Source organism: Gobio gobio (assembly GCF_949357685.1).
Source record: "Gobio gobio genome assembly, chromosome: 6".
NCBI classification, from domain to species: Eukaryota; Metazoa; Chordata; class Actinopteri; order Cypriniformes; family Gobionidae; genus Gobio; species Gobio gobio.
In genome coordinates, this window is record NC_137102.1 from 54,482,253 (window position 1) to 54,506,306 (window position 24,054).

General features: G+C 36.5%; 1 protein-coding gene across 1 annotated transcript in view; it reads left to right on the forward strand.

The window, feature by feature from the left end:
• The first annotated feature begins 4,790 nt into the window (after window positions 1-4,790).
• Window positions 4,791-24,054, forward strand: part of adcyap1r1a (adenylate cyclase activating polypeptide 1a (pituitary) receptor type I) — a 59,263-nt gene continuing 39,999 nt past the window's right edge. The window contains exons 1-3 of the mRNA XM_079820614.1: window positions 4,791-5,029; window positions 9,843-9,946; window positions 19,745-19,850. Coding sequence (XP_079676740.1) covers window positions 9,851-9,946; window positions 19,745-19,850 — 202 coding nt within the window. The 5' untranslated portion in view covers window positions 4,791-5,029; window positions 9,843-9,850. The remainder of the gene's footprint in view (window positions 5,030-9,842; window positions 9,947-19,744; window positions 19,851-24,054) is intronic.

Below are 24,054 nucleotides of genomic sequence, written 5' to 3' on the forward strand. Positions count from 1 at the left end.
GTAAAAGTTTCATTTCTATTGTAGCTATGAGGTAAACTATTTGCATATATAATGTAAACCATATAGGACCCAAGACAGATCCATGAGGAACATCATGGCAGACCTGACCAATTTCAGACCAATATATATATATATATATATATTTAATTATGCACACATTCACTCTTATTTTCCTAATATGTAAAAAGGCAAAACATTTCTTGTCACATCAAATTCAGTTATGATTTATATAAATATTGTCATATTTTCAATTCAATAGTGAAATTTCATTAAAAAAGTCAAGTAGTTTGCATCACTCGATATTACTGTTGGTCACTGAATGTGTTTATTGTAAAAAAAAATTACAAATATTAAATGTTAAGCTATCTTACGATGCACTCTTTCACTGCTATAACTAAAGTGTTGCATTGGAATTCGCACTAACTGTAAGCCCCACCTTCTTTGATTCGATTGGTCATCTCACTCATTCTGACAGTGACGAGCACTGATAGACCGTTGAGGCAGACCAACCTAAACATTTTACATTTAAGTTTTGTCATCCTAGAAACAAGCAGAGTGGTGTGAAATGGAGTATAACAGAGCAGCCTCAAGACTATCAAATATTGAGGAGACAATTTGGCCATTTCTAATTATTCGTTGGGACTTGTCCCCTCAATGTCTATGGTGGTTACGGCCCTGATAGAGAGTACATGTAGTTGTATTCATTGTCATCACTGATTTCAAAATACAACCAATAGTGACTATTTTAAAGAGAATGCAGTTTCAGGAAAACTGAAACCAGGTCTCGACCAAATTGATAGACTTACGAAGTTTCTCAGTTTTTTCCATAAAGAAACTAAGAAACTTGATACACTCCTTTAGAGAGGAACAAATTGGTGGCGTAATTGGTGTAAGAATATTGTTGATCATCTTAAAAGTCTTGTTGGGGCTTGCAGCACCATCACTATAGTGATGGACGAGTCATACTTTTTTATTGCCGCTTTAAGTGCTTCAGTGTATACTCAGTGTAGTTTATAACATTGTAAATGTCTTTGTCGCTGTTGATCAGTTGAATGCATCATTACTGAATAAAAGTATTTAATTTAATTTCTTACTTTTGAATGCTGCATGTTTTCCAGAGTGAGAGACAACAGCACAGCTAGACAGAGCTTAAAGAAGACAACTCTCTCTTATGACTGATCAGAGACGGTGAAGCCCAGCCGGACCGCTGTGATCTGCTCCGCTTCTCTCCACATGATGGATTCCTGCTTGTCCAGATTGTACAGCTTCTTTATTCTTGGCCTCGATGGTGGAACAAATTCCAGCTCGTACATTAGCCATTTCCAAAAGAAACCTCAACTCTACTATAACTAGACCTCACACAAACACACACACACACACACACAAACATGCACTGCTAACAAACAGTACTCATTGTATTATGTACCCATGTTTTGGAATGAAAGCATACAAATAGAGGCTATTCTAGGTTCACTGATTGTGTGTTAGGGTGAGTGATGGTACTGTATCTTCAGTGATGATGAATGATAGTGATGAATAATGGTGTGTGATGGTGTGATGTGGGAGAGTGTGAATTATGTTACGAGATGGTTAGTTTTGGTTTAGTGATGCGAGTTATTATTTTAGTGCTGGTTATAGATGATTCAGTGATGGTAAATAATGGTGTGTGGGGGTTTATATCAGTATTGGAGAGCGATATAGTGATGGCAAATAAGGATGAATAATGGTAGGACTGATCACTAGTTATTGGAGTGCAAACAACAATTAGAAACTGACAAAACAGTCTTCAAAGAAAGACTTTTTGGTGTAAAGTTGTGAATAGTGTTCATTGGTGAGGATTGTTTATTAGTATAAGTGATGTTCGGTGTTGGAGAGCAATATTAGTGATTATAATTCTAGGATTGTTCACTAGTTAATGGATTATGAACCACAAAAAGAAACTCACTAACGGTCTTCAAAGAAACTGTGTAAAATGCATAATGCCAATTAGTGAAAAGTTGTGAAGTGATCACTGTTGGTGAATGATGGTAAGGAATGGTGAGTGATGTTGCATTTAAGTGTCAAAAATCACTTATGTAGAGGCGACAGCAATATCAGATTTGGAGCTAATGTACATTTGTGTTTCATCACCATAAAAGTGATAACCCTACGCCATATTTCCTAATGATTTGCCCGAAAGGAAGCATATAAACGCTAAACCATACAGGACCCAAGACAGATCCCTGAGGAACACCATGGCAGACCTGACCAATTTCAGATTTGTTGTGTAATAATTGTGAACAGCTCACTTTTGGTGAGTGATGTTGAATAATGATGATGAATACTAGTGAGTTATATAAATTATATTCAGTATTCAGGATTATGAAAAATTGTATGAATTATCACTAGGAGGAACCACAATTCACTGTTGGTGAATGATGGTAAAAAATAGCGAGTTATGGTTTGTTCAGTGTTGGAGAGCGATATAAGTGATAAACATTGATTGTTCACTAAGTTAGTGGATTATAATGACGTTCAGTGTTGGAGTATAGGCCTATTAGTGATGATTAATAATAGTTGGATCAATCATTATATAATGGATTATAAACCATGATCAGAGATTTGCGAAACAAAGGAAGAATTGAAAATGCATTGAATGCATAATGCCAATTAGTGAAAAATTGTAAAGTGATCACTGTTGGTGAATGAAAATGGTGAGTGATGGTTCATTTATATAAATGATGTTCAGTGTTTGAGAACAATATTAGTGAATAATGAATATTGGTTGTTCACTAATTAATGGGTTATAAACCACAGTTAGAAACTCACAAAACAAAGAAAGACAAGAAAATGATTTGAATGCATCATGCAGGTTAGTGATACTCTTAAAGGGGCTATATGCAACTTTTTCCCCAAAATAAACGTAACAATAGCCTTTTTATTTTACCATTTATGACTCAAACATCTCCTGATGAGCATACTGACACCTTGTCCGCTCACAGTGGGTGCACCTATAAGCCTGTATCCTATTTTTCCTATTTTCTGGCGGGTATTTTTTTTTCCCGCGCTGCGGATGTGACGTCACCACCACTGCGAGAGCGAGCAGAAAATAAGAGCAGTTCTGTTTTTTGGCCACAGGTGTCAGTCGCGAGTTTAAATTTCAGAAAAACGCATATAGCCCCTTTAATATGTGAGTCTAATGTCAGATGAGTGACAAAAATCACACCAAGGCTACGAGCTTGAGTAGATGGAAATACAACACTACACTGTAAAATCAAATTAGGTTGACTTACTTGAAAAAAGCATGCAAACCGATTGCCTTAAAAAAAACAAGTAAAGTGAAATAGGAATAGTATGTTGTGTAAACAAATGCTTAGTTAGTATAGTTCACTTACACAAAAGTTCTAGTAACTAAAAAAGAACTGCAGAGAGTACTTGATCTTTTAATTTAGGTTTACTCTTGACTTAGTATGGCGACCATAGATTTTACCATTGCTGTGTTTTGCATGCTGAATGTTGAAGTCTTTGTGTGACTCAAGAAGCATGATCAGCAGCAAGATAGTGTTACAAATATAGCGGGATTATAGCAACCCAATTAAAAGTTCCACAGGTGTTTATGACACAAGTGTTAGCAATTCAATTGTAAACGATCATTATCTGACATAAAGGGAGATACATAGGTTAATTTTAAAAGATGATCTTATTTTCTGCCTAAATCATTAACTATTCATTCAGAAGCTATGTAAACTTTTAAAAGCAACCTATTTAGTACTTCTCTTAATTTGAACCATATAACTGTGATTTCTTGTTGCATCGCTGCATCAGAAAGAGAGTTTAATAATCCAAAGTGAACACTTATCACTATAATGGTGAGGAATTTTTTTTTTTTTTTTGCTTGACAAAATGGCATTCAAACCAGTCAATTTATCTTAACTTGGTTTTTCTGAGTAAGCAAGGAATAGTATGTGAATAGTATAGATTACTAGATTGTTACAATTAAGTTTTTAGTTTTTTTAGTTAAGACACTAAGTAAAGTGTTAGTTAGAATCACTGTTGGATTTTACAGTGTATCATCCATAATCAAATCAACCTCTGTCTTGTAACAATTCAGTTTTTAAAAATGATGGTGCATCCATGTTTTTAACACACTCTGAGAGAATTGTAGAGGTGATAGTATCAGATTTGGAGCTAATGCAAATTTGAGTTTCATCAGCATTAAAGTGATAACCCTAAGCCATATTTCCTAATGATTTGCCCCAAAGGAAGCATATAGACGCTAATAAAAATTAGGACCCAAGACAGATCCCTGAGGAACACCATAGTAGACCTGTCCAAATTCAGATTTGTTGTTTAATAATTGTGAACAGTTCACTCTCGGTGAGTGATGTTGAATAATGATTATGAATAATAGTGAGCGATGGTAATATAAATTATGTTCAGTATTGGAAAGCAATATTAGTGATGATGAATAATGGTATAAATGAATTATCACTAGCAACCACGATTCACTGTTGGTGAATGATGGTAAATAATGGCGAGTGATGGTTTATTTATATAAATGATAAGTGTTGGAGAGCGATATTGGTGATTATGAATAGTCAGTTGTAGGATTATTCACTAGTTAATGGATTATAAGCAACAATTAGAAATTCCCAAAAACAGAGACAAGAACAAGCATTGAATGCACAATGCCAATTGGTGTAAAATTGTGAGTATTGTTGACTGCTGGTGAATGATGGTTCGTTGATGATGAATAATGGTGTGTGATGGTTTAATAATGTGAGTTATGTTCAGTGATGCTGGTGTTTCTCAGTGCAGGTGACTGTCAGCAGCAGCAGCAGCAGCAGCAGAGACTGTGAGGGAATCACCGAGCACACACACCGAGCTCACTTCACCCTCACACTCCTCTAGTGCTCTACAGACCTTCATTACTCCAGTCTGTCGATGTGAGACGCGGATGACAAAGTTGAAATCGCAGGTGCACGAAGCGAACCGTCCATTTGCAGACGTTATAAAGAAGGAGGATTACATCGCGTGCCATTCTGTGATGGTGAGTTTGCGCTTCTTCACGTTTCTTCAGTCATTGATCGCAGTCTAGCGCTACAGCGATACATTGAATGTGGGCGACCTCCGTTCACAATACGATTGTCAACGACACGTTTCTCATTCGATTCACGTGTGTTTTAATCATTAAGATACGACGAGTGAATATCCCGAGTCCGCAGAGATTATTGGGCTCTGTTTTGTTTGATATTTGCTCAGTTGTGCAATTTAAAGATGATTTATGGTTTGTAATGTACCGCTTCATCAACATCATGACTTTAAAACGATGCATTCAATGCATCCAAAACATGTTTGACGCATATGAGCGTCAGTTTTTCCTTAAAACTACAGTGGGTGAATCTCACGAAGCTTCTCCAGAACATTTCACCTCACAATTAAAAGAACATAAAAACGAAATGATATTAGCGTACATAATTATTTTTTTCACCGTGACCTTATTTTCATGACTATCACAATTGAATGTAATGCAGAAAATATGTATACATCGAGACATTGAGGCTGAATTTGTAGTGCTACCTTTAGACTGATTTAAATAATAAAGAACTGTCCAGACAGGATGATTTCATTACTCTATTACAGTAATGAGAATCTAATGAGAACCATCATTAAGAATAACGAGAATTGCAGCCAAACTCAGAAGTAAAACATCTTGAGGCACTGGCAACTATAGGGAGGAACAATGTGAAATGTATGCAAAAGCATTATGCATTTTTTCCCCTTTTGGGTTGAAATATGATCCAAACAACAAATACACTGATATGCACCTCATGAACTAAACTCGTGCGTCTTAGCCAGAGAAATGTTGCCAGAGCATGTTATTTATACAGCAGAGCACCAGTGTAAAGCCAATAATCAGCCAATTCTGATGGATTCTCTCGTACATCAGGTCTGTTGTCTCTCTCTAACGCCTCACACCATCATCAGTAAATCAATCCAGATTTCTGCAGTGAATATGAAGGCATGCAGTGAGTCACTGCACACTGCCTTCACTGGCATGCAAAACAAATCCAAACACTGAATGTTCCCTTTCAAACGATTGCCTCAGAACCAATCATACGCACAGTAATGACCTCTAGTTTAACCTGTTAGCCTTCACCCCCGCTTTTGAAAAAATCCTAAGAAAAGGCATAATCAGAATAAAACCGTTACAGTTAATGATTCCTTTGCACTAAAATCATATGGCGTCATTTGAAAGCAGACACTTGGCAGTTTACTGTAAATTCAAAATTATAATTAGGCCTATTTTCATAATCAAAAATAGCTATAATAAGCTTCAAAGTTTTTCAAGTCAGCTGAAGCCACATGTCTGACCATGTTATATTTCAAATCTGAAGATGATAAGTCTAAAACTCTGAATTTGATTAAATGTTTTTCAAGATCATGTCATATGATTTTATTTTGAGATTTCTCTAAAATGTTAACTGATGTTTATTGCCATCTCTTCTGAGCTACCATTCAGTTTATTGTCTCTATTGTTTTGAGGTGCAAACTGCCCATTCAGTTTCAGTCTCCCCAGAACACTTTCACACCTCTCTGGCCAGGTTATGGCTCTTATTAAATTATTCTTTTGTCTTCATTGTAATCACTGACGACTCTCTATTCAAACTGTTCTATTCAAACCTCATTTATGATCAAACTTCTCACTTCAACTTCTAAAGTGCCTCAAATGCCGTTGTTGACAACATTTCAGTTGGTTTTTCATTTCAGTCTATTCAAAATGATGAATAAAAATAACGTGTTTGCCCAGGTGGCAGGTGCATTGTTTAGCTAGCATGTTAGCTTAGCACACAATCAAAATACAATAAAGATTAAAACCATGTTTGTTCTCCAAAATTACTTTATATCACAAGTGGGATGTTTTAAATAACCTTCTGTGGTCTCATTTGGCTTCGGATCAAAAAATCAGACAGAAAATATATCATTTTATAATATTCTGCATATTGATAAAAGCTATGTCGAATAGCATTGCATTATAAATATTATATATTATGAATACACCCAACATGGTATAAAGAACACAGACAAACCATACATCATCGCGATTGAGTGTTTATTATCTTCAAATGTCTTTTTTTGCATGTTTCGCGATCTCAGGAAGCTTTTATTATGGACTTCTATTATGGCATATGGTATCTTCTTCGTCTGTCTGTACCATATATGGACTACATGTGCACAGAGCGCCCTCCGGCTGCCAGTATGACTTGAAAACAACACATAAGAGACTCAATCGCTCATGATTAGGCTACATCTGCGCATTTTGAGGAAGTATTGAATAAAAAATACTCCTCTGTTTAGAAATTTGGGTAACACTTTACAATAACAGTACATGAATAATCATGTATTAATACATGAATTAATAGTTTATTAAACGTGAACTCATTATTAGTGAAGATATGAATTAATTATATAAATATAAATAAAATAACTAGCCTACAAATACTTTTTATCTTTGTTTTTTTTGTACCAAGGGTGTAAAGGAATAAGGATTCTTAGTGTATATGTTTATTCATTTTGTAATGAATGAATTGTTAGTGCATCATTGTGTCATGACTTACTTCAGGGAGCACGGCATTACTATCTCATGGTTAACTTGCCATACACTAACATCAACTCATGGCTTGTTAATGCATCATTGTGTCATGACTTTACTTGAGGGGGCACATCATGATTAATTCACTGTTAACTACTTACCAAATTCAGCTCATGATTTATCATAAACTTAAATACACATGTAACTAGTATAACTAGTATTCAGCCCAGTTAAGGGAATGGAGGTACAGTATCATCACGGCCTGTGTCTGGCTGGAGAGAGAACTGTACGGATCCCATGTTTCCTGTTTCCTGTTATTTTTTGGGAACTGATTTCTCAAGAACTGTTATAAGTCACAGTAGGTTTAGTGTGACGGGAAAGAGAATATCACAAAACAGACTGAGACCTTTTGAGATAAAATATAGCAGATTTAGTATTTTCTATGTTTGATAAGGGTGATCAGTGAAAGTAATGAAAAACTATTCCTGTGGCTTTCAGTAATATTTATGATGAAGCTTCTGATAAAAAAATGGTTTAAATTATGACAATAATACATTTTTAAATGTATTTCAAAGTCAAAATATTTGTTATTCATTCTTAGAAAGCCTGTTTGATTTAGTTTACCCATACATGTTAATTAATGCATTAATTATCAAACATGTACTAGCATGTATAATTCTGCTGTTATTCATGCATGAATCCTTATGACTCCTGTCTTAGTTCATGATAGCTCCTCATTTGTTCATGATTAGTTCATATCTTCACTAATCATGAGTTCATGTTGAATTAACTATTAATTAATATATTAATACATGATTATTCATGTACTGTTATTGTAAAGTGTTACCGAAATTTGACACAGACATGAGAATCTATCAATATTTCTCCTCATCTGCACACTTTTGAACTAAAAGCCCTGAGGGATGTTGATTTGTCGCGAGTCTTCGTGAGGAGAATAGAGGAGTTTTTTTTATGAATAAAAGCAGCTGATGCTCATATTACAATCAAACGGTACCGACGCGGTTTTCATATTCATAACTCCTGACACATATTAACAAATTACTGTCACTATAAGACTTTGAGAATAAAACAGAGGTAAAAAATGGAAGCTTGACTCTTAGATCTTTTAAATGATGTATAGATTGTCATGGTAATTACTTACATCTGACAGTCATTTGAGCTAATTTAAACAAATAAAGCTTGAGGGCGAATGCGTCCTCAATCCGGTTAAGCGTACACACTTTTGACCTTGTAAATGTTTGGCACCACAAGTACTTTTTAGATGCACACTGTGCCGAAAATGTGATGCTTTTCTCTTTGTGTTATCTTTTTGTGTGGTGGAAAAGATGCCTCACCATTAATAGGCTCCAGCAATACGATAGATCACAATAGCATTAGCGTTATAAAATATACAAGAACATATAATGTTAAACGACCGTCGTTGTTATTGCCAGATGCTGTTTTGCCTTTGCTTCAAGACACAGAGCCCATTCAGAAACAGAGCCGTTTTCAGCCCTGTGCTTCTCATTATGATGGTTATCAGAGGCTCAGTGTGTGTTTTGCATCCAAAGAAAAAACCTTCTGTTTGATTGACACTCCACTGTCTTTCTCTCCTTGAAGTGCCCGTTTGCATCCCATAGGGTTACAAAAAATAGCATATAGAGAACGGTGAATTGCCAGCAAAAGACATTTTCTACAATAGGAGAGCTCAGCGAATGTAAAGCATTCACATGCAACCAGAGGTTCAGTGGGAGGGAAACACTGTGAAATCAGATTCTTTTCATAGAATTCTTGTTTTTCTGATCATGCAAGATAGGAATTCTACAGTTGCATGTAATTGAATCTGTAGTCGTTCCGTGTGTTTTATTTCGCCATGATTCATCCATTTATTCCTTTTTTTGGGGATCTAATAAAGATGAGTAAGACAGCGGGGGCTCGGAGACCGCTGACTATCCTCGCACAGGTCTCGTCTTAAGGGTTTTTATACCTCCTTAGATTCGCTGTGGATCAGTAAATCTGGTCGACACACACTTCCCGTAAACCCCTCCCTCCCCATCGTTCCTGCGCACTTCAGCGATCAGAGATTTCATTATTTGAGCTGGGTTTGTATATAATAAAGAATGTAGGGGTGATTGGTTTTGTTGTTGTAGGTCCAGACTGAACATCAGCTACTCTGGTGCAGTATGTCATGATACCCTATAGTGGTACTGAAGAAGCTCTCTTTCTCTCTCTCTCTCTGTATTTTAAAACAATGTACCTTCTCTTTTAGGCTTTTTAATGCTGTACGTGAGATCTCTGGGAACAATCGTGAGCAGAATGCATAGACACATGGCAAGAGTGTCCTTCCTCGTCCTCTTCCTCATCGTCAGCCTGGTAAGAGCAGAGACAATCATGTATATGTGTGTGTGCTTTGGGCCTGTATTCTCATGGATTCACATGCTTATATTTTGCAAATGTGACAATTAGTGAAGTTTGATATGGGAAGAATCACAATTACGGTTTCTCATTTAAAGGGATAGTTCTCCCAAAAATGAAAATTCTGTCATCGCAAATCACCAAGCATATCGCGCCCCCCATTGACTACCAAATCAGGAACTACTATGGTAGTCAACAGGGGGTGAAATCTGCTAGCTTACAAATGTTCTTCCAAATATCTTCCAGAACAAAGACATTTAGACAGGTTTGGAACAACTTGAGGGTGAGAATTTTCATTTTTGGGTGAACTATCCCTTTAAAATTAGTGTTTTGAACAAACCCCTTACTCTCATTATTAAACATCAGATATTATGATTTTGCCTGGCACACCTATTTAGAGACCAGAATATCGTAGAGACTTTATATGCAACCATCCAGAAAAGCCCAGAAACCAGCTTCCGATAGAGTGCAACAGTTCCATGTAAAAACTCTCCAAAGGGAAATTGATTTGTAACAAATAAATGATAAGCCTTTAAAGACATACTGTGAGCTACAATGTTGTTAATCAATAGTATTTGCTTCTGTTGAAGCCGCCAGCCCGCATTATTTCAACTTAGTTTTAAAATAATTGTGTTTAACAGTAGAAAAACTACAATTCCCATGGTGCTGTACAGAAAATTCAACCAATCAGAGGGCTGAAACAATAGCCTGGTCCTACCAGACTCTCGTACATTTCATTTGTACTGAGAGTCTGGCCACTCTCCATTGACAAGCATTAACTTTCTTGAAGGCGGGAACTCTGTTGAAGTTTAAAACTATTGGATCTGCCCAGAGCCACTCTGGATCTGCCATAACCAATCGCTAACATTTGGTCGTGACGTATGTCATCTCAAACTAGCGCACAACATCAAAGTCATCGTTCTCAGCCACTCCCTCTGTTCGCTGATTGGACCGGTTAAAATTTGACCGGAGAAACCCAGAGAATATACCGCAATTCCAGACGGAGTACTGAAGGAAAATTTAAATTGAGCTGAAGTACGTAGGAGGGCGGAGCCAGTCTACTGAAACAAAATATCTCGTTAGCTCCACCCACTCCGTAATTGCGTCGATATCCCCACACTCTCAAAATACTTAAATATTTGAACATATATGCATATTTTGCAGTGAGTAACTTAAAATATATAGTTTTTAAAATATATATAATCATATTTCAGTTAGCTGTTTTATATTTCTTTAGTTCGATTACGCTGTTTTCAGTGCTTCATGGAATTGTAGTTCCCTCACTAAAGCCGTTAAGTACACAGTCTAATGCTGCGTTCACACCAAACGCGAATAGAGCATCAAAATCACGTCTACCGTGTCTAGTTGGACGCTTGGACATTTTGAATCCATTTGCGCGTCCCCAGTGAATTGGACGCGCGTATAAATCGAGCGGTTGAAGCGAAATAGACGCTCCAGGAGAAATATGTCATAAAAGACCACTCTGCCTCTTTTCATTTTCATTAAAAATATATATTAAACATTAATAGCCACACAAATGTGGTCCAGGCAGCTCACTACCTACATTATCTTCACTGCATGTATATTTAAATATCCTAAAAAAAAATTATTTTACATTATTTTAGATTTTAGATTTTTTTTTTTTTTAAATAGGCGTCCACTTTATAAATAAACCACAGATTTGAGCTTTAAAGAACTACATTCTCACCTGCAAAAGTCTTAAACTACATTTTCTGACACAATAGTAGTATTTTTAAATTATGCTGGGTTTCTCATCACGTCACTTTACCACGTGACAGCAGCAAGCAGGCTCCTGATTGGTTAACGCGGCGCGAATTGACGCCAAAGTTTACATTTTTGAACTTGGGCGTCTGACACGAATTCGCTTCAAACGGTTCAATGCACAAAAAGCACCAATTCAATTTGCATCAAATTCGCTTCATTCGTGCAAACTGGATGTGCGAATGAGGCGGAATCGCGTACATTGCGCCGCGTGAAACGCGTCTATCGTGCCACAGGACCTCCAGACGTGTGTCAACGCGCCTTTCAATTGACTTAAAATTGAAATCACTCGCTCCTGATGCTCTATTCACGTTTTATGTGAACACAGCATTATACCTTTGTATTTTTGTCCGATTTTCATATACTTTTTTTGCTTCAAATCAAAGTTTGTAATGTTATGATTCACCTCGTGGCTGATTGGCTTGGTTCATGGCTTATAACGCTTTAAAGCAGCACTAGGTAACTTTTCAACCTTCATAATATATTTTCAAGACTCTTGTGATGATACATCGACTTACAATAGGTTGAATGACACGTCTGCCATAGCCTGACGGGGTCTGTATCGTTTTTAATCGAGAAACGAGAAAGTGATGGGATTAAAGGCAGGACGAGGATCAACATTGGGCCAGCGTTTGCTCGTTGGCGTGAGCTGAAGGAGGAGGGGCTACATTCTTGCAAGTAAACACATAAGACGTATAAAATTAAATTTTAGGATACCTAACATGTCTGTGATATTGGTTTATTTGTCTTGCCTCAAGCTATAATGCAAATCGATTTTTCAAATTTGCAGATTCATCTAGGGTAGCTTGATATTATAATATAGACGATATATGGTTATTACCTACCACTCAAACATTGACTTGAAGTATCATATAGATTCTGTAAAACGAGAACCAATAGACTAGGCTACTATAATGACGCTGGCTTGTAAACGTGAGCATCGCGATCATTTGGCGTTTAAAAAAAATAAAACCCATGAAATTATATTCATATGACATGCTGAAACATATGCCACTGTACCTGGCATGAAGACATTTCACACGCGACGCAAGCAGAACACCTGCATGTGAACTCCTCCTGCAGTGTTCAGGGCTATCATAGTTGCCATGTCAACAAATGCACATGTGCATCCCCTGACAGAGTTTACGACAGTAGTAGAGGACAATACTGTTTCCCAACTGTAGGGGGACCCAGAGAGCAAAACCTACCTAGTGCTGCTTTAACAAAGACTTTTTAAAATCATTTTCTGAGAATGTTTTTTGAAAACAGTAGTGTCCACCAGTGTTATTTTATATACTATTATAGTTTTTATCAACATTTTGAATTAGCTTTTATTTTAATATTTTTTTGTTTTCATTTTAAAGCTGCAGTCCGCAACTTTTTGCGCTCTAGTGGTTAATAAACAGAACTGCATGCGTCTTGCGGTCTGAAATAGTCCCAATATAAACACTTATTATAAGTGTACCACAATGATTCAGGGTAAGACAAAAACACTTGGATTCATGTTGTACATTCTCATTATATAATTTTTGTAAATCTTGAACACAAAAAAAGTTACGAACAGCAGCTTTAAATTGTTTAATTTTAAGTAATTTGTTGTGCTTTTGTCATTTTTATTGTTTTTATATTACTTTTTATATTTATTTTTATTTCAGTTTTAGTTTGTTTCCATTTTCTAGTTTATTTTCAGTCACTTTAGTGCTTCAACTTAAGCGAGGCAACATTTACAATTTTCGTTTGCTTTAAGTTTGTTTTGTCTTATATTTATATATATATATATTTTGATTTGTTTTGATCAACGAAAATGTTTTTAACAGTTTTAGTTTTAGTTAGTGAATATAACCCTGGCAACCACATGAAAATGCAACACATTAGAAGCCACTCAGGACACCTTAGAACAAGCATAGTGAAACCAACTGGCAAAACACACTAGCATTGATTTTTTTGTTTTTGTTTTTTAAAGGTAAAGCGCATCCTGTGGTTTTGAAGATACCTACTGCTACAGTTCTGTTAGTTCTCTGTAATTTCCCTGCAGTGAGGCATTACAGATAAGAGCATCTTATCTTTAATGTCATCTGTAATTGTCTTTTTCAAGGAAATTGAACTGTGTGAAAATGGAGGGTTTTGTTGGTTTGCGAATTTGATTGCAAAATAGGTAAAAGTCCATCAAAAATATTGCTCAGATGACTCTTTTATGTCTTTGGGAGTATAATGGAGTATGTAATTTGTTGAAACTTCGATTCAACTTTGTCTCAAATGTTTCTCCTCAAATTCTAGACACAAATGAGACAATTATTAACACACAGTAAGAGTATAGAGCTATAAAATGAAAGTGGACAGTTCAGATCCTTCGGTCTTGGAAGAGTTTGATGAAAAATGTTTGAGTTCATATTGAGATCTCATCTGAAACTCTAAAGGAGAAATGTGAGATTACTGTGGTCTTTTTCTCAAGAGAATCATCTGAGAACCTTTAAGAAGATTTAAGATCTCATTTGTGATTTTTCTCTGTCCTATAAGACAAGGAGTGTGTATCGCCACTTTTGGATGTATATTATCTCTCTTCCTAAAGCCAGAAGCTCAACATTTCACATGCATGTATTTATTGATATACTGAGTAAAATGAATGATATACTGTGTAAAAAACTAATGTTTGAGTCAATAAATGCAGTGGATTCACAGAATCCAGATGGTTCAGTGTGGTCAGCATCAACAAAAATGGAACCATCACTCATCGAATTGTTTGTGTTTCTGGAGAGGTTTTATTTTTGTTGGAATACAGACAGCAGACAGGAACTTTTTAGATTGGAGATTTTGAGGTCTAACCCCCGACCCCTACAATTAAGGCTTGAATGTCCCAAAAGGCAAAACTAATGGTTGGGGTGGGGAACAAAAATATATACAAAAAGTGTATGTGTCTAAATATTTAAATGCTTCACTGTGGGCGATATTCCGGTAGACAAGATAAACCAGTATAAATTGAGATTTTGGTGGTTATGCTTATGGGATGTTGCCGTGCTGCGCCGTCACAAAAGCGTATCATTTGCATGTGTTTTTAAGCATTGCGGTTAAACAAAACCGGTGATTTTAACCCGTTGAAGTGCAATAAGCACTGAAAAGGAACACATTTAGCTATATATGTGCACTGTCTGAGAGACGGTTTCTGAGCGCACATAAAACCACTTCTACGGCACGTGAGTACTTAAAGGGTTAGTTCACCCAAAAATGAAAATTCTGTCATTAATTACTCACCCTCATGTCGTTCGACACCCGTAAGACCTCCGTTCATATTCGGAACACAAATGAAGGTATTTTTGTTGAAAGCTGATGGCTGAGAAAGGCTTCAGATAGGCCTCCATTGGCATTCAGTACATTTACACTCCCAAGACCCATGAAAGGCACTTAAAACGTCGTTACAAAGTCCATCTCACCACAGTGACTCTACAATAATTTTACGATGCGACGACAATAGTTTTTGTGCGCAAAAAAAAATCAAATTATCACCTTTATCCAACTTGTTCTTGTCTTCCGTGTGTGCCTCCACGACGCATGCGCGAGAATATGACGCAGATCCGGCGTTCGGGAATCCATGAAATGCACACTTTAACCCCATTTTGAGAACTACGCCGAGACCTAAAGCACGATCAATGTAGAATTCAACAGCTGAGATACGGGCGTCTTCCTCTACTTGTAAACAAATCGCTTCTGGGTCATGTGTCCGAACGGTGGATCTGCATCATATTCTCGCGCATGTGTCGTAGAGGCACACACGGAAGACAAGAACAAGTTGGATAAAGGTGTTATTTTGATTTTTTTTGCGCACAAAAACTATTGTCGTCGCTTCGTAAAATTATTGTGTCACTGTGGTGAGATGGACTTTGTAACGACGTTTTAAGTGCCTTTTATGGGTCTTGGGAGTGTAAATGTACTGAATGCCAATGGAGGCCTATCTGAAGCCTTTCTCAGCCATCAGCTTTCAACAAAAATATCTTCATTTGTGTTCCGAAGATGAACGACATGAGGGTGAGTAATTAATGACAAAATTTTCATTTTGGGGTGAACTAACCCTTTAAATGAGTTATTTTTAGTGACTTATTGGGCTTGAACGGTCAAATACACACACTTATGTGTAGGGGTGGGAATCTCTAGGCACCTCACGATTCGATTCGATTACGATTCAGAGGGCTGCGTTGCGATTATAAAACGATTATCGATGCATCTTTTTCTCTAAACAGATCTTCTTTTTTCTCTATTGGTAATTTTATAGCAAAGTATTTGTAATGACCCATAATGAATTTACTTCCAATATTTTGTATTAATAAAACAAATAGAAGTGTTACAGAAAGGTTACATTTGCCAGAAAATGTCCCAACATTCGAAGAACCAACAGGAAACATGTGTAGCAGCATACTTGTAAATTAATACTGACTTCAGCATATTCTAAATGACTAACATAAAGTAATGAGCAATAACCTCCTGTTATGTGCAATGAATAAAATAATCCTTCAGACATAAAAATAAAATAAAAATGTTGCTGTACCAAAATCACAGCTTTTATACAAAAAATATAGAATTCTGTACCAGCAGCTCTCATACAAAAGTAATGCTTGTGGACTAGGGTTGTGCTGATGGAAGATATCATCGTCCATTGTGATGGCTGACTGACATCACGATGGAGCGCCACCATCGTGATGCCACGCCCCCCATTGCGAGTCTTGTTGTGAGTGCGACACACTCTAATTCTCTTCTATAGTTAAACTAAAAACGTTGCAGGGATTGCTCTGTAAATTAAATTGAGAATATAACTAAATGCATATATTCTATTTTAAATACTGTAGTCTTTGCCAGATATAGCCTACATTTTGAAATAAACGGGGCTCAAACATCCATTTCATAAGCATGTGTTTATTTCAGCACTTGCGTCAGTGAAACAACACACCACAGCCTGTAAAACATTTAAACAATTATCAGTAAATAATGTTAACCTAAAGAATATAAGAAAATTAAATATAAGTTTTAAAAAAATATAAGTTTCATTTCCCCTCAAAGATGCGTCATGTACCGCTCTGCGCGAGATGAAACACGAGCTGGATAGACACCTTCTCAAATATCTTCGTCTTCATGTGTTCTCCTGATGTTGCAAAGCAACACTTGTTGTAAAAGTTCTGAAGAGCGAAGTTTATCTTCCACAGGGTCAAGACATTTAAGCTATGTTTGATTATTCACTGCCAGAGAAAACAAATGTAAAATGGCCTGTGTGTGTGAAATGCGCCATTCGAATAAACTTGACGCGCCTTACCAAGTCTAATAACAAGCACAAACTGTGTTAAATAAAATTAAGTAAAAAGGTAGCCTATTCGTCCTACAGTGTTTTTCTACTTTCCCACAGTAAAGGACGTGAATGGGTATAATAGACTTAATTATAAACAAACGAAAGGAAGAAACGTTTATAATTCCCTGCGAATATGGGTGCGACGCGAGTGAAGATTTGAGAAAAGAAACGAGATGTCCATGTGGGATAAAATGGACTAACGTTAGGCCTATTGTTAAAATTCACGGAAATCGCAAAACAGAATTATTAAGCTGACAAATCTTAAATTGGGCTGAGCCTACCTCTCTCATTCGGCATGAATCCATTCATGGCTGCGAATTTATTTCCTTTGTAAACAAAGCTATTATGTCTTAAATTAATCTAAATAGTTGAGAAAGAAAGTGCATGTGTATCAGTATATTAGATCAGTGCATTCGCTCTTAAAGTGATGCCAGCCTAATATACCTGCTGTCATCTGTGCCGTTAATGTTAATAAAAACAACAAAAGACTAAGAGAAAATCACTCACTGCTCATGACTGAATCACGTTTGTAACTTTAATAAGAGTAAATGTATATTTAATTTACACAGTGAAGACCATGCAGTGTGTTTTTGTACATTGAATTATGTTATGTAAATTATGAAGTATGTAGTTTTTTTTTATTTTTTAGGTTTTTCAGGTAGGTCTATTTCATTTGTGTCTTTGTTCTATTGTAGTTTTGTCCTATTGCTTGTAATTAGTTTCTTTATTCGTAATTTATCACTGACTGTTTACTTATCTTCATCGAGCTTGAGAGTTTTACTTAGGCTAGTATTCTTTTTTTTTGTGATATTGAACTTGGTGATGAGAATTATGAAATTTCAATGGTATCAAAGGCTGTGATATCATAAAAACCTTATTTAAATCAGAAATAACTAGATAACTAATCGCTGCTACTGTGAAATTACTCATATCGTGATATAAGACTTTGGTCATATCACCCACACCTAGCTTCACAATACATTCGAAATTTTAGGATTTTCACAGAATGACGTTTGAATAACCACCAGTTTACACTTTACTCAGAGCATGTATTTTCACTCAGTTGCAGTAGGAGGTAACCATAGCAACAGTTGCCTGCTCAAGTGCTTTCCATTAGGATCAATGGACAGTACATCAGTTTATTTGGAACTTTATTATAGATTTAAATTGGCAAAATGTGCAATATTCTTGTATGGAAGTAACAGTGTTTTATTGTATGTATTTCATTGTACTGTATGTCTATAGTGTGTGTTTACTATACATTTTATCCCTTATTTATTGTGTACAGCCTTAATAGCTCTATTTATTATTATTAATTATTAATGTTTTGTTTTGTATAGCTGACTTTAAGAGCTTTGCTCAAAAATTCCTATGCACTCGTACTGGCTGTGCATGTACAAATAATAAAAACATACAATTTTGCTGTATAGTTCACTTCCAACTACACAGAGAAATCATTGTTTAAATTTTTGACACAACATTTGACACAAGAGTTTGGCAGAAATGGGTCCAAAAGACCTCATTTGAAGCGCATGGCACTTACAGCATCTCCAAATCCACTTTGCTAGTTTAACGACACAAAAAAACGGTTGGTCACATGGTCTAAAAGGGTTGTACCTAGTCTCTTAATGAGTCATGGGTGTGTTTTGGCCATAACGTGCAATAAACCAATCAAAGTCTCATCTCCCATTCCCTTTAAAAGCCAGTTGCACTTGCACCATGGCAGATTTGCTATTTACATGGTGGAATTTGCGACCGGAAAGACTGAATGTTTTTAATATTTAATTTTTTGTGTGCTGCTGCTCCCTGTTTGTGTGATAAGCAGAGTGTATGCGCGTTGTGCACCCGCCTATAGGCACATATTACTAAAGTGGTAATTACATATTACCATTGGTAAATGGTGCAGTCGTTTTCAGTTGCTTCAAAATAGCAACGTGCCAATAATCCGCCTGAACACACCTCTTTTTCAGACCAGCACGCCCATGGGCGAACAGATGGGTACGAATGCATTTGCTATTTAAACAACCTGGCGTAGGACGTCAAAATGATAACCGCGTGGGGCTGAAACTAGCCAAAAACACTTGCGTTGCACCGGGTGTATGATAGGGCCCCGAGTCTTCTTGTTGGTTACAAATAAATATTTGGTTAGATGTGGATTGGACAGTGATATCAAACCATGTCATTCCAGCTTAAACTGGCTTTTGAAATGTAGTAGCTGGTTTGGCGCTGGTTCTAGGTGGTCTAGATCCAGGACAACCTCTAACCAGCTTGATCCACCTACAACCATTTTACCACGTAAAATGAGCTGGATATTTTTGTTGTTGTTGTTGGATAGCTGGATTATTACAGGGATGGACATTCAATCCAACAAAGTATCAAACCCCACATATGGCAGGGTTAACACAACTTCTTTAAAAAAATAAAGTCTGTGAAAGTTGTTTTATTATTATTTACCCCCAGAGGGGTACAGATTGCACAGATTGTGCTGGTCTATTTTTCATCTTGTTTACTGTATATGCAGGCACATTGTTAGTGGAAACATTTTTGTGTGGTTTGATCCTGTTCGCTGCTGCTGTTTGTTAGTATTGCTCTTGTGCTGTTCTGGTTTATTGATGTTTTTTTTTTAAATCTGTTTGTTGTTCCAGATGTGGCCCATACATTCAGAGATTTCCAAGTGTGTCATCAAGCGCGAGGAGGAGAGATGCTTGGAGCGAATCGCGCTACATGACCCCAGAGATGACGAAAAGTTTGGTAAGAGAGAGCAAAGACTATGGTCACGTTCACATCACAGCAGAATACAATTGTCAGCAACAGTGAACAAAGTAATATCCAAGATGGGGACATCTATGGCCCTGTTTACACCTGGTGTTTTAATCCGTCTCTTTTGTCCATGTTCGACCATTTCTGTCCTGATTTCTTTGAGGGGATGGATTTTTCAGATCTTTCGATCTAATAGACGAAATTAGCTCACGCAAAAAACACTATGATGCTTCAAACAGCTCATAAAGAGATCGTAAAACGAATCCATATGAATTGAGTGGTTTAGTCCAACATTTTTGAAGAGACTCAATCGATTTATATGATGAACAGATTGAATTTAGGCTTTTATTCTCATTTAAACTTTGGTCAGCAAACATAAACAGAAGCTCAACAGAATCTGTTTTTACGCACAAGAACTAACCTCATTGGTTCTTGCTGAAGCTCAAACGTGCTGCGAAACACAAGAATGAACCTCATTGGTTCTTGCAGAAGCTCAAATGTGCGGTGTAACACGAGAATGAACCTCATTGGTTCTTGCTGAAGCTCAAACGTGCTGCGAAACACAAGAATGAACCTCATTGGTTCTTGCAGAAGCTCAAATGTGCGGTGTAACACGAGAATTAACCTCATTGGTTACGTAACACATGAGAATGAACCTCATTGGTTCTTGCTGAAGCTCAAACGTGCTGTGGAACACGAGAATGAACCTCATTGGTTATGTAACACAAGAATGAACCTCATTGGTTCTTGCTGAAGAGAACCGTGAGACTCAGACCTTTCCGACGATATGTGTTTTGACAAGATTAGAAAAAGTTTTTATTATAACGTTTTTAAAATAAATGTTGTAATATGAAACATGACGACGCCCACTAGGGGAGGAGCCGCTAGAAGAATTTAGAGTACCGTTTCCTTGGTAACGCAAAATCTGATTTGAAAACGGGTTTCACAGGATGAATCTTGAGTTCGTAAGCTTTCAAATGATATATAGTTTGTCAACATTAGATCAGGATAAATATAGGATATAATTGTTTTAAACATGCAGTGGCAAATGGGCCCACCGGTGGGCAGTGACAGTTAACAGGTTCTAGTGTTTGATCATATGTAAATATTTATTGAAATGCAAAACTTAAAAATAAGTAAGCAGTTATGATCTGCAATACTTTTTTGAGCAACTAGATTAGATACATGTATATTGATTAAAGAGCCATACAGGCACCTGGTGGATAATGCATAGCTGTCAACATTGAACATTGAAAATAAGGGAGATTTCCCGGAATCCATCCACAAAATAAGGGATTTTTTTTTACACGATTCTTACCCACAAACTTAAAAAAAAGAGTCTAAAGAGTTTATAACTACACAAAATATTTTGATTTTGGCCGTCAGCGTCCTGATCCATCATTGCACATCACACTTATCTACCTAATCTCCTTGAAGTTTACTTCCCGCTACTTTTTCCCTCTTCCTCCCGCCCGCGGCTGCAACTGTCTTCTTCTTCTTCGATAGTAGCCTAAGCCAGTGTTTCCCAACCTTTTTTCAGTCATTTTATCATACGTTACGCTAGGGGTATAACGGTACAGATTGCTCACGGTTCGGTTTGTATCACTGTTTTAGGTTCACCGTTTCGGTACGGTTCAGTATTTGCTATGTTCAGGGAAAAAAGGACTACTGTCAAATAAAAAAAAAGAAAATAATAAGAACAAATCATTTATATACAAGCAGCAGCACAAATAAATACTATCGAGCAAAGATACTAATAAAATAAACTATGCTTTTCAGGTTTTTCAGGTACGTCTAACATTAGTTTTCAGGTACAGAAATTGATCAAATGTAAAATAACATTGCATATTTGACTGTATAAATTAAAGATTAATCCTATTAAACTTACAAAAGCTATTCAATCAAGAGCAGTGAGTGATGCCCTTGTCTTTTGTTTGACATTAAACAGACAGCTGTAAAGGCTACTGCCCCTTTAAGACCTCGGATATGCGTCGTCTTTTCTGGACTGTAAAAAGTTTACTTAAGCCATATACAGACTATGTCTGCTAGAATACTCATCAAGATGGACATGTTGACATACTTTTTGCGTGAGTTTGTCCGTTCAAGAGCAAGACTTGAAAGAGAACTCAATATTTGCGCGCTGAGAGACGTGTGCGCGCTCTCGGATGAGTGCACAGACACATTTTCTCACAGTGCGCGCGACTTCTCATTCGCGTCTTCTGGCACTAAAACAGATAGTTGCGTGTTCTGAGTTAACACAATCAGAACGTAAAAATACGGGATATTTTACGGGAAAATACTGAAACGGGAAGACAGCGGGAAAAGAGCTAAAATACGTGAGAAACCCGAAAAAAACGGGAGGGTTGACAGCTATGATAAATGGCATTACAAATGAAAATTTAAATTTTTCTAGCCACAAAATGACTCTAATTTGCCTCTTTGAATTGGAATTCTCTATTTTAACCTTAATTACTACACTAATTGTAATATAAATAATACAAATATTAAAAGAAAAATATTTTAAGTGGTCATTCATTGACAATAATTATTGCACAAATAGTATTTAGTACCAACATATCTTCTCAAAATATTCAATAAATATTATTGAACCAAAATATAGAACATTTATTTAATTGAAAAATAGTTAAGGTGTATGGTCACATTTGACCATCAATGAGTATGAGTGTGACCAATTAGTATGGAATACCTGAGGGCTAAATACAAGAAAAAACATTAACATTAATGTTAACAATGTTGCATCTCCATCACTCTCCATAATAAAACAATCCTGTAAATATGGTTGACGTAATAATCAATGCACACTATGCTGTAATGTTTACCAAAACTTGCTGCAAATACCTGTATAGTGAAGCTGTTGTGTTTCCGCTTAAGTCATTGAGACAGAGCCTGGAAGCGTGTGTCTCACGCCAAATGCGTGAGAGTTAGCAACCCTGCTAAAATCTCTTTAGGAACTTTTTGAAGCATCAAAGTGGTAGTTGCGTAGCTGTCAATGGAGGGACAGAAAGATTTAAATTTCATCAAAAACATCTTCATTTGTATTCTGAAGATGATTGAATGTCTTACGGCTTTGAACGATGACAGAATTTACATTTTAAGAGCCTGTAATATGTGAGAAAGAACTGCTGAATCGTTTTTTTTAACCGATTCATTGAAATGAACAATTTGCTCCATGAAAATGAATCGGAACATTTACAGTGTAGCATGTATTCCATTCTGTACTTCATAGCTCTTTCTCACTATCAGCCCTTCTTTAAAATTAATTTGCCATCTCTTCCTCACTAAGTTAAGTAGAAACTTGCATTCAATGAGTACGTTTTGCTCACCGTGCACTAAATGTGTCATCCGTCCCTATAGAGGTATTCAGGTATTGTGGTAAACAGGAAGCAGGGCTGTGACACCTGTCAGCAATTACAGAGAAGAGAAGTTATTTTTGTGAGAGCTGGAGGACTCATACAGCGAGATGTGGATAAATGGGCCGAGAGGGAAAGAGGAAGATGGAGAGAAAGCACTTTGACTCTGACTCATATGTTTACAGCCTCAAGGACACTCCAGATAGTTCGGACTGCTTGGAGCAGAAAATAACAGATTATAAAGTGTGAAGCAGCTTGAGTTGCTAGAAAGACTGAACAGTCAAAGTTTTGCATGTGGAATTTCAGTGCTAAAAACCCGCATGTTATTCAATGACCATTTTCTTTTCAGACGTCAGCAGTAAATAGAGTTTATTTCAATAGGCAAACCCTTTTATCTTTAGACGTTTTCAGATGTACAAAAATGGCAACGTTATGTGAGGCAAAAGCTATACAGCAGTTTTAAATGTACACTACCATTCAAAAGTTTGGGCTTAGTCAAGGCCGTAACCATGTCTTGAACATTGGGGGGGGGCCAATTTTTTTTATTTTTATAAAGCATGAAGAAACTGAACAGTGAACGAAATTCTAGGTCTAATTCTAGTTGGGAAATAATCCTTTTTGGGACTATTTGCAAACAATATTTGCATTCATTTGCGTTTAGTCCCAAGATTCTTCGGATTAGTAAATAAATACATAGATCTGCTGTTGATGTTTGAATTCCCCAGTGGTCTGGTAGTAGTGTTTTTGTAAACCGTGTCAAAGGTTCCGGGTTCTAACCCACCCTCATATAGTTATTTTTTTCTTCTTCATTAAAATCAAAGATG